The 11185-nt window shown below is 36.8% G+C and overlaps 6 protein-coding genes across 6 annotated transcripts; 1 reads left to right on the plus strand and 5 right to left on the minus strand.

Moving 5' to 3' along the window:
* Positions 1-42: 42 nt before the first annotated feature.
* SPC110 (Spc110p) lies at positions 43-2760 on the minus strand (the record flags this gene model as incomplete). Its single annotated transcript, XM_003957638.1, has 1 exon — positions 43-2760. The coding sequence occupies one exon, from the start codon at positions 2758-2760 to the stop codon at positions 43-45; it is 2718 nt and encodes a 905-aa protein (XP_003957687.1).
* Positions 2761-3009: 249 nt separating this feature from the next.
* On the minus strand, positions 3010-4143 carry TRP4 (anthranilate phosphoribosyltransferase; the record flags this gene model as incomplete). Its single annotated transcript, XM_003957639.1, has 1 exon — positions 3010-4143. The coding sequence occupies one exon, from the start codon at positions 4141-4143 to the stop codon at positions 3010-3012; it is 1134 nt and encodes a 377-aa protein (XP_003957688.1).
* Positions 4144-4335: 192 nt separating this feature from the next.
* On the minus strand, positions 4336-5295 carry TRR1 (thioredoxin-disulfide reductase TRR1; the record flags this gene model as incomplete). Its single annotated transcript, XM_003957640.1, has 1 exon — positions 4336-5295. One exon carries the CDS (start codon positions 5293-5295, stop codon positions 4336-4338), a length of 960 nt encoding a protein of 319 aa, XP_003957689.1.
* Positions 5296-5784: 489 nt separating this feature from the next.
* YPQ2 (Ypq2p) lies at positions 5785-6624 on the minus strand (the record flags this gene model as incomplete). Its single annotated transcript, XM_003957641.1, has 1 exon — positions 5785-6624. The coding sequence occupies one exon, from the start codon at positions 6622-6624 to the stop codon at positions 5785-5787; it is 840 nt and encodes a 279-aa protein (XP_003957690.1).
* Positions 6625-6794: 170 nt separating this feature from the next.
* On the minus strand, positions 6795-8381 carry SBE2 (Sbe2p; the record flags this gene model as incomplete). Its single annotated transcript, XM_003957642.1, has 1 exon — positions 6795-8381. The coding sequence occupies one exon, from the start codon at positions 8379-8381 to the stop codon at positions 6795-6797; it is 1587 nt and encodes a 528-aa protein (XP_003957691.1).
* Positions 8382-9038: 657 nt separating this feature from the next.
* On the plus strand, positions 9039-11129 carry ATP22 (Atp22p; the record flags this gene model as incomplete). The annotated part of the gene is made up of 1 exon (XM_003957643.1): positions 9039-11129. One exon carries the CDS (start codon positions 9039-9041, stop codon positions 11127-11129), a length of 2091 nt encoding a protein of 696 aa, XP_003957692.1.
* Positions 11130-11185: the final 56 nt, after the last annotated feature.

Raw genomic sequence — 11185 nt, forward strand, 5'->3', positions numbered from 1 at the left:
ATTATTATAATACAGCTGTCATTAAATATACGAAAGGTCTCATTACCAGCTCCTGTAGCTATCGTCACCTCTAGCTTTCTCTCTGAGGTAATCAATCTTTCTTTCATCAATTCTGTGCCTCAACGCAACTTGTTTCATTCGAACACAGGATTTTACAAATAAAGCAACAGTTTTAAATCTTAATTTTGATCTTTGAGACGATGGACGCATAGTATCCTGATAAAATCGAGTATGATAACTGTCTCCGTATTCTATTCCCAATGACCTTGTTAAATTTCTGTATTTTGCTAAATCTGCCTTAGCTGTTGCGAGAGTGGCTTTGATAACACGGTTTAAATAATCTGTCTGTATTTTCAGGTCATTATTTCGTTTAACCTCTCTGTTGTACTTGAGTTTATAATAATCTGAACGATATTCCATCGTTTCAGACATTTTTGTCTCGATCGAATTTCTAATATCATTTTGCTTGAAGTTTTTCAATAGTTGTTCCAATTCTGTATTTTCATTTTCCAACGATTTAACATATTTCTTCAAATTTTGTAAATTGGAATTATAATTTCTTTCTAATTCATTCAGTTTTTCCTCCTGCTTGAAATCTTCATTACGCCTAGTCGATTTCAACTCATAATATTCATCGATCAATTTTTGGGATTCATTCATTGATTTCCTCAATTCTCCATATTGAGCGGTCAACTTTTGCATATCGTTTCTGATCTTACTATTCTCCTTCTGATGTTTGATTAATGAAGCATGGAGTTCCTCAATTTTAGTACTCTTGTCATTTAAGTCTTCCTTTAATTTTACAACTTGAGAAGCATCTTCTTGCAATTTATCAAGTTCATGACGCCATTCTTCTACTTCTTTCTCATGTCTTTCTAATAAAGTCAGTTTTTCGTTTTCAGTTGCTTTCAACTTATTTTGCAGATCTTTGATATCACTTTCCTTACTAAATTTTTGATCATAATCCCTAATCTTTCTTTCTAATTTTCTTATTTCCTCATCTTTGTTTTCAATTATTTGTAGAATTTCCTGTGATTTTTTACTTGCACTTGAAATAATCTTTTCATGCAATTCTTTGATTTCAGATTGTGATTTTTTCAATTCTTTCTTCAAAGCTATTTTATCTCGTACTGATGTCTTCAAAGATTTATTTTCTTCCAATAATTCAGAATTTACTCCACTGAGACCATCTAGTTCTTTTGACAACTTGCTAATCTCTTGAGATTTTTGAAATAGTTCACTGTTTAATTTGTTATTTTCACTTTCAGTTTCTTGTAATTTTTTTTCTACTTTATTTAATTCTGCTCCATTCTTTTGTAATTCTTCCATTTTGGCCAAAAGTTCCCTATCCTTTGCTTCATTTCTGTCTTTTGTCAATTGTTTAGTATTTTTACTATATTTGGTTTCTAATTCCGACAATTTACTTTTAACATTAGACTCTTTAGTCTGAAGCTGAGCGATTTCTTTTAGTAAGCTGTTGTTTTTCGATTGTAATTTATTAACACGATCTTCGTATAATTTTTTAATTTGATCGAGTTGTTCAGCGTCATTTTCTGTAGTTCTTTCATTACTTGTTTTCAATTCAAAGACTTTACGTTCCATTTCACCGCGATATTTATTGAACTTTTCCTTACTGATTTGAAGGTCTCTTGTAAGGGACTTTTTGTCATCGTGTAGTTCCTCTATTTGTGAAATAAAATCCTTTACTTGATTATCATGTTTATAGTTTTCAGTATTAAAATTTTTAATAACATCGTTATTCTTTTTTAGATTTTCTTCCAAGTTATTAATAGTAGTCAGCTTTTCTGTTAATTGAGCTTGTAAATCTGATATTTCATTCACATGCTTTTTCTCAAGTTCAGTGAGTTGTTTTGTCCTTTGGTCCAATTCATCTTTATGTTTCTCTTCTTGCTCAATCAGTTGCTGTGTCTTTTGATCCACTTCATCTTTCAATTTTGTCAAGGAATCATCTAATGACTGGTTGCCATCCAGCAATTGAGTCTCTAATTCCTTAATTTTAGCTTGTAACTCGTCTATCTTCACTTGCAACTTTGATATTTCTTCATCGCTGCTGTCAGATTCTTTGCCTTTGAATTGTGAGCTCACGTTATTCAGTTTCGCTTCAAAGTCCACTTGATTTTGTTTGAGCTGTGCCTCTAAACTGGTCCTCTTTTGTTCACAATCACTGTGAACCTTTTTCGTAGAATCTAACTTTTCAGATAAATCGGTAAACTTGACTTCGAGAACGTTATATTTGTCCTTCCAAATATTAATTTCTGTCTGATACTCTATTATTTTCCTCAAGTCTTCATTGGGATTAGTTTCTCTGAGCATCTGATATATGACTTCCATTTGTCGAGTCTTTTCAAACAGTTGTTTCTTGTAATTCTCGATTATTTCTTTACTTTCCCTCATAGGTTCAGATGCAATGGCACCAATGGTTTCACTAGAACTCGGCAGTAAATTAATCTTTGGATTATTTTCATCATCAAAGCCATCGCTATTGTCACCGTCCTTGATGAACGGCAAAGTTTCATCAAATTGCGATATATCGTTGAATGATTTGTTCATCGAATTAATGGTATCATCCAGCTCTCTACGTGGAGTCTTTCTCAAGGGACCATCGAAGGAATGGTCAAATTTTCCATTAGATCTGTACTGTTTCGTCGGCGATAATTTAGCTGTACTAGGCGAATTTCTACCGTTAATTCTGGACTCTCCAATGGGTGTAAACTCTTCAAATCTTTTACGCTTATTCATGTTGCTCTCAAAGCAGCTTCCACTTGCTTAATCAACTTGTAATTGTGTTTTGTAAACATTCAGTACTTCAAGTTTTTTTGTGTTATTAGAAAATATATAACGCGTCGCGATATTATAGCATAGTGATGAGCTTCTCTATAGTGAGAAAACAGTTGATAACGTGAATGGAGTCGTTCTATATGTGTTGTATAAGAGTTTATATAGTGCATAGTGAAGTCACAAATGCAGAGATTGTGGTGTGCGGCTTGGTTAGACGAATTTGGTGTCTCTGATGAAATGATCGAGCGATTTTAATGCAGAACCAGATTGGATACTATCTTCTGCTGCCTGGACACCCTGCTTCCAGTTGTTGATGCCTTGGCTTAGACAGTACAGTACGGCAGTGTTTAGTAGAATGTAGTCGTAGATTGGATGGTTATCTCCGAGCTTGTATTTACCTGAAAGCACTTCTTCTCTCAGAATCTTTGCATTCTCAGCAGGTCCCAGAGATGCACAACTTTCCAAGCTGTGTTCTTTGAGACCGAACATTGATGGGGTCAACTCGAATGTGTCCACTAAGGTACCACCGTTATTGAACCTTTGAGGGTCCACATGCCAGACGGTGGTCTTGCCTATTGGCGAGACTTCATCGAGACCGACGTGACCCCAGACGACGAATGTTTCACTGGCGGGGTACACTAGGGCAGAGGCCTTGGCGTATTCTAAAGCTAATTTCTCAGAGTAGACCCCCAGTATTCTCTTGTTAACATGTTCTACTGGGTGTAATAAGGGTCCCAACACGTTGAATATTGTTGGAATACCCAACATTTTCCTAATGCCTGCTACACGGCCCATCCCATCATGGAAATAAGGCGCCAGAAGGAACAGGAATGAGTTGTCTTTCCATAATTTGGGTACTGTTGTGGCGTTTACTTTTGAAGTCTCACAGCCTAGTGTAGATATCAAATCACCTGCACCACTGTTTGAAGTAGATGCCTTACCACCATGTTTGACGACTTTCAAATTGGGGATACCCGATGCAACAATGGCTGCAGATGTAGATACATTGAATGTGTTTTGTTCATCCCCACCGGTTCCCACAATATCGAGAACCAAATCGTCTGTATTGTCAATAACATTTTGTGATAATTTCACCAATGCAGAATAACGTAGCACAGCTAATGCAGCCTGGGCAATGTACTCGGCCTTGTAATCCAGTCCAGACGCCCGTAGACATGATAAGAAACTGGATATTTTGACATTAACGGATACTGTAGCATTTGAATCCTTGTCATTGAGAAGTTCCATTATGATAATCATAGCATCATGTAAATCTTCCGGCGTAAAAGTCGGTGGCTTTGAAATAAGTTTCTTCGTATATGTGACTAATGATTGCTCAGACATTGTCGATGGGAGTGGTAAAGTAGCCAGTTTAGAGCTTTTCCAGCGTTTGTATATCTTTAGTTTAAAAAGACGATGACATTCAAAGTGAAAAATAATGAAATCTATGAGTCAAAACTGCGATGTTGGACAAAAAAAAAATTTACATGTGAGACATAGTGTATATCATATAAAGATGGATTATATAAGTGGAGTCTATTCTAGTTCAGAAAGGTACTTTTCAGCATCCAAGGCAGCCATACAACCGGAACCAGCAGAAGTGATGGCTTGTCTGTATCTGGCGTCTTGGACATCACCAGCAGCAAAGACACCTGGGACAGAGGTCAATGAGCTACCTGGGACAGTCTTGATGTAACCATTAGCATCGGTATCGACTTGGCCCTTTACGATATCGGTAGCTGGGTTGTGTCCAATGGCATAGAAAAGACCGTTGACTGGTAAGTCTGACTCTTGAGACTTGGTTGTATTTTGAATCTTCAATGAATTTAATAATTTACCATCACCTTGAGCAGCTAAAGTAACAGAATTGTAAAGAATTTCAATCTTTTCATTTTTCTCGACACGTCTCTGCATGATGGTGGAGGCTCTTAGATAATCTTTTCTGACAATCATGTAGACTTTAGAACCGTATTTGGTTAAAAATGAGGCTTCTTCGCATGCAGAATCACCACCACCGACGACGGCTAATGGTTTGTTTCTGAAGATTGGGACAGCACCGTCACAGACAGCACATGCGGAAATACCTTGTTGCCAGTAAGTTTCTTCACCTGGAAGGTGTAATCTCTTGGCAGAAGCACCGGTAGCCATGATAATAGCATCTGTAGTGATTGGCTCAGCATCTTCGTTGAATTCAGTCCATAACTTGAATGGTCTGGAAGAAAGATCCACCTTAGCGACGGTTTCTGTGACTATATCAGTACCGAATTTAACAGATTGTTGTCTCATTCTTTCCATGAGTTCACTACCAGTTAAACCTTCTGGGAAACCTGGGAAATTTTCAATTTCAGTAGTTGTGGTTAACTGACCACCTGCAGCGATACCGTTTGCAAGCATACCTTCATATAAAGTTGGCTTGATTTCAGCACGAGCCAAATAGATGGCTGCGGTATGAGCAGCTGGACCTGAACCAATAATTGTTACTTTGTGATGAACCATTCTAATAAAATTCTTAATCGTGATATTTGATGATGATGATGCTTATAATGGAACTGTCTCAATTAATACACAACCTTCAAGGACTCGTTTATATACCAATTCTAACGGTCTAATTGAGCTCGATTCTCGAAGCGTTGAAAGTCGGGCTCAATGAAGAAGATTAGTAACGGAAAGAAAAGAAAAATGTGTAAGCATGAGAATGCTGGTTGGTTCGAGACTCGCAAGCCCTAACTAGGACGGATTTTCGTGACGCGGTATTAACACCCGAGGGTCATTCACACCCTATGTTTTAAAGCCGGCCAGCCCTGTCCGTTACGCGGTGGTGAGCGCTACCAAGCACTGATATCGTAGCTGAGACCTAATGGTTTCCCGGTCATAATGGATACATTAAAATACTAACCCTGAGAAGCCGGATTTGTCAGTAGGACCTCAACACTATTACTATACAGATGAAGCTAAGCTAGTGATAGATATATGCTTGTTATATGATTAGGATGTATTTGCTAATAATGGCGATGTCTCGCCAGTCTCATGTAGTAAGTTTCTCTCTAATTCTCGCCATTTGGAGTCGTCTACGTATAGCACGTAACATTGGTAGAAATAAACGAGATCAAACAATACAGTACCTAGACTGCCGAAGATGAATGGAGCTTCGTTGTAGACAAACTCAAATTTGTCGGAACACTCGATGAACTTGCAATTTGTAAAAATTGACGCATTGTATGTCAGATTGCATGCTAATGTAGTGGCAAATAAGAAAGGAGAGACCCCGTCCGTAGACTTCCTTTGCCAATTTTTAACCAGTTGCGGGATTCTTGCACATACGTAGAATAATCCGCCAATCCAGGATAGTGTCAACCCAAGTCGGTTATTTGTCGGTGGTGGTGGAATAATATCGGTAACACGAGCAGCTTCAACTCCGTTGGCTAATGCTAAGGAGCATGCCACAAGAACCCTGCTGGCATTACTTCCAGCACTACCACGACGTGAGATAATCATAGGCTTCGATTCGTGGCCAGCAGTCGCGAGCTTGTTTCCATGGATAATCCCATAGTAATAGTACTGTCCCAGCACTATCAAATCATTAAGTAGAAAATAGCATGCCAGGACAATCTGGAATGCTAACTGTTTAGTAATTATGGCCCCAGTCAGAGACGTTATATCACCACATACCCATGCCAGCAGGAAATAGGGCGATAACCCTTCAACCGTCTTATCTCTGTACGTCTCGATGATCTGAGGAAATAGGGAGATAAATGAAGTTACAAACGCTATTGCACTATTTGCCGTCGACACCAACGGCCAAAGAGAACGTGTACATTCTGACATCGTCGTCGTTGTCGTCCTTTATCTCATAAACAAGACGCCACCTTCCTCTTTATATATTGGGAGATGTATCTTACAACCAAACTATCAGTGTTTTTCTCGTTTCCGCATTGTTAAATATATGTATGTATATAGTAATATATCATAATTAATGAATTCAAAACCAGCTGAGACTACATTTTCTCATAGAAACGTGACCATTTCTTGACGAAATTGTGGTTGATGTCGAATGCGTCACTTGAGTCCAATGGATGTGCAGGCAAGATGAAATTCGAGTCTGTTAATGTATGTAATTCAACAAGATCATTGAATCCGAAATGGTAATTTGTAAGAATATTGATTACAAATGATAGCAGGATCTTATAGTTCCATTTATTTTGTAGCATGTTTGTAATGACGATAATGTCCACGACCCACAGGAAGAGATCATGGTTGAGTCTTTCCATTATATTCCAAAACATTTTGAAATCGATTGGCTCACTCTCTAGTTTGAAAAAATTTAAATTGTAAGTGTTATTACCAAACTTAAACTGCACATTCTCATGGAAACAATTTGATTGAATCATGTTCACTATGTTCCATATATCACTCATTTGATACTTCATTTGTAAAAAATGGAAAAATAATAATTCATCACCCTGTAAGAGACCTCTCTTGGAAATTGATTTGATTTGTAGAAGTTGTTGTAAATCATTAAAGATCTTACCGGAACCGTTATATTCACGAAACGAAATTTTGGACTTGATGTTTTCTTGTACTGTCCTATCGATCTCTAATTGTTTGCTGGCTGGGAATTCAATTTGTAGCAACTTGGTAACAAGTTCATTATATGATTCAATTTTGATATCAGTTGTCCTTTTAAATAAGCGAGAGTAACATGATAATCTCAAATCCTGATTTATTGATGCGTCCCATACCAGCTTGCGTAGCTTGTGCAGGTTATCCTCGTGTAAGGTATTCATATAACGTTCCCAATTTAATCTGTTTCGATTCAACAGTTCCCATCGTCTTGAATTCCTATTAAGTTCCACTTGAAACATGGATTCAAATGTCTTGTTTATCATTCTTTCGGTCTTGGCCCGTTCACATGATTCTAAAGGTGGTAACCAATTTGGCCTACCTTCACATAGGACGTCTGATTTGTCCCTAGACGTCAACGATGCATCACCAAGACTAGTAATACTGCCATTGCTGACCAATCTCTTAGCAGGTCTTCGTGCCCTGAATTTCCTTACGTTAACCTCTGATAAATTTGAGGAGACTGAACTCATAAAACTAGTGTCACTATTGAATGCTTGCATCCCAGGTATTGGTGTCACTGGTAGGTCCAGAGACTCTTCTCCTAAATAAGAATATACTGGAACATTCCAACCATCAAATAGGCTATCGTTGTTTATAATCTGCTTTCTCAATTTATCCTGTCTACCAAATTTATGCAATCTATATTTCTGAGATGGTGTCAAGGCACCTTTGTCGGTGGCATTATTCCTATTGTCAATGACAGTTTTATTGCTATCACCAGTTCTGTTTTGAGTGCAGTATTTGTTATCAATAACAACACTATTACTACTGCTGGTGGTGCTTGTACTCAAGGAGCGTCGATTCGTCACCGTAGAAGCCCCGGATATGATTGATATATTACTGTCTGAAATCTCCCTCTTTCGATCATCTTTGTATCTTATCTTGTTCAGTAAATTATCGCTGGGTCTTCTTGTTATAATACCTAATCCAATCAATCCATTATCACCGTAGCTATACATCTCGAACTAACCAGCGTTCACTACTCAATCCCAACTACTCTGGCACAGTAGGTCCCTACCCCGTACTTCTCCACATATGCAATCGATGTATATATACATGCATGTGGCTCCATCAGCAGGTGGAACTGGAAACTTTCAGAGCCAAAAATAGCATCTCCTTATGAGAATGTGATGCATGAGTAATTACTACATTCGGAAACGCTTGCATTCAATATCTCGAGCATCCTCGAGAATTTTGAGGATAATTTAAATGCAGAATGAGGAGGTGTTGTGGGTACCTGGTTCGCTGCTTGCTTTCTTCCATGCAGACATTGTTTCCTATATTGGCAAAGCACAGTTGTTATTCCATCTTTGACAGCATATTACTTGAATAATCCAGAAACTACACCTACTGCTATCTTGAGAAAACCGTCGAAATTAGTCGATAGACTTTCTTGAGCAACTGGCCTCATTATATCTCGAGGAATTCCATTGTACACGTGCTCATTCCCCGTATCTTGTACACTCATTATAGACTTATATGTTTTAGAAGTCTTGAAGGGCTGGAAAAAAAACACACCACTTCTATGCTTTAGACTCCTGGGTGAAGGATTAGTACTAGTTGTTGCCTATTTTAAACCCTTCTGTGCCAGTACTAATTCATGCTAGGCTTGAAGTATGCTCAGATATGCCAGCTCATGGACAAGATGTAAGGGAATTTCCCGTTGCAGGTGGATAACCCAAGTAAGTAAAACGAAAGACCGTGATACGATAGAAAACATCGTTCAGACTTCTACTTTTAACGCCCTCTGCGATTCGACCAATCCAGAAATCAAGCATTTGGTGGATTCCATCGAGTCTAGCACTGATTACACTATAATACCAAGACTGAAATTGCAATTGAAGAAGTTATACCCCCAGAAATATACAAAAATTACTCAGAATCTAATAGATTCTTCAAATTCACGTTCATTCATGCAAATGGTGATGTACCAGTACGTTGGTAGTAAACAGTATGAGAGCTTTTTATCGAATTTGAGGGCTATTCTCAGTGATTCACGGTTATCGGATTCATCAAAAGGAGGGAAGGTTTACGAGATTATCAAATGTCAACGTACAGTTTTCCCAATTGTGAACCCCCCTAGGCCATTGGTATTGCCAGATGATGTACATAGGTGGTTTTACGAGCATTTGTCATCGAACGAATTCTTTAAACATTACTATTTCCTTATCTCACACGATGTTCATCTTTCGTCCTCAAAATATATCAAGAGAATGACTTCCAAGTTACTACAAGGGTCTGAATTAGAGAGACAGTTAGCAACATTCGAATACTTCTCAAAATTTGAAAATTCATCAATGTTTAAGAATAAATTTCTTAAACTGCACGATTTCAAAGCAATGATACATTTAATGAATAATGTTATCAAACATAATAGGAACTCCAAATATATCGAAATTTTTTTGGTTGAAATGATAAAAAAGATTGAAGAAATTAGTTTAAGAAATAAGTATAATGATGTTCATAAAATCACAACTTTTATTACATTTCTTAATGAACTACTATTTATAATATCTGAAATTGGCAATTTACAATTATTTAGTTCAGTTTTCAAAATTTTAATTGAATTCATTGAATTTAACAAAGAATTGGTACCAAAAGGACGATTGTACCGCTTCCTGCACGTTTCAATCCACAGTTTCTTCAAATTATTAAGAAAACAAAATAATAATAGAAATTATCAAGATGCCGTTTTCACTTTGATCTCTGTTACAAATAATTTATCAGTCGTACCAAAGACGTGGAACTTTAAGAAAAGGATAGTTCAAGAAATAATGAGTTCTTTGAAATACTTTGAAGATCCAAAAATAATGTGCTTATTTATGATATCTGCAATCAAAAAGCCGGATCCCTTACCATTGCTGAATGATCTGGGAATTTATGGGTTCGTGTTCCATAATGACATTAAGCACATTTCAACATCAAACGAATTATTGGACAGGAAATCTGAACAATTAAATAATAAGCTGTTACCGCAATCCCTTGCTGTGGAATTGGATAATATCTCTGCCATTCTAACAGAGTTATACATAGTTCTTCTGTCAACTTCATGTACTATCCTCAAAGCTAGTAACTTTGAAAATGTTTTGGTTCGGTTTTATAAAAACTATATTAAATATTTGGAGGCTAATTCTAAAAAGTTTTACTTATGGAAACATGACACAGGAATAATGAATGTCTTTATTGATGCCGCACTGTTTAAATTGAATAACTTTCAAATGGCATATAATTTTCTGATAGATTTCTATTCTAAGCCATGTTCCAAGCGTGTCAAAATCACTTCAAAGAACTGCCCTTTCTCGACGATAATATACAGTAATAGATTCACGCTAACTGACTTGCAATTGTCAGAACTCTTCACCTTAATGGAAAGAAATAATATTCCTCTATCTTTCAAAATTTGTACAGCAATGCTATTAAGAAATAATGAAAAGAATCAAATTCAGGATGCTCACTCTTGGTACAAAAAAATATTAGCAGCTAATTTTGAAATAAAGCATTTCCAATTAATTCAACTAATCAAAAAGCATAAATGGGAACTTCCAGTTGGCTTTGATTTAAACTTATTTGACACTCTGGACTCAGTATCAAGCCAAAAATTTGTTCTAGATAAAGAAGATGATTCCCTGATTTTAGATGATGTGATTACTAATAATGATGATGTACATATTACAAATTTGATGAAAATGATCCAGAATATTGGCTAAGTTTCGCCTGCTTTATATAAATAAGTATTGAGCTTAAATTCTGTATATACCTCTCA

Source organism: Kazachstania africana, chromosome 5, assembly GCF_000304475.1.
Source record: "Kazachstania africana CBS 2517 chromosome 5, complete genome".
In the NCBI taxonomy this organism is placed as follows: domain Eukaryota; kingdom Fungi; phylum Ascomycota; class Saccharomycetes; order Saccharomycetales; family Saccharomycetaceae; genus Kazachstania; species Kazachstania africana.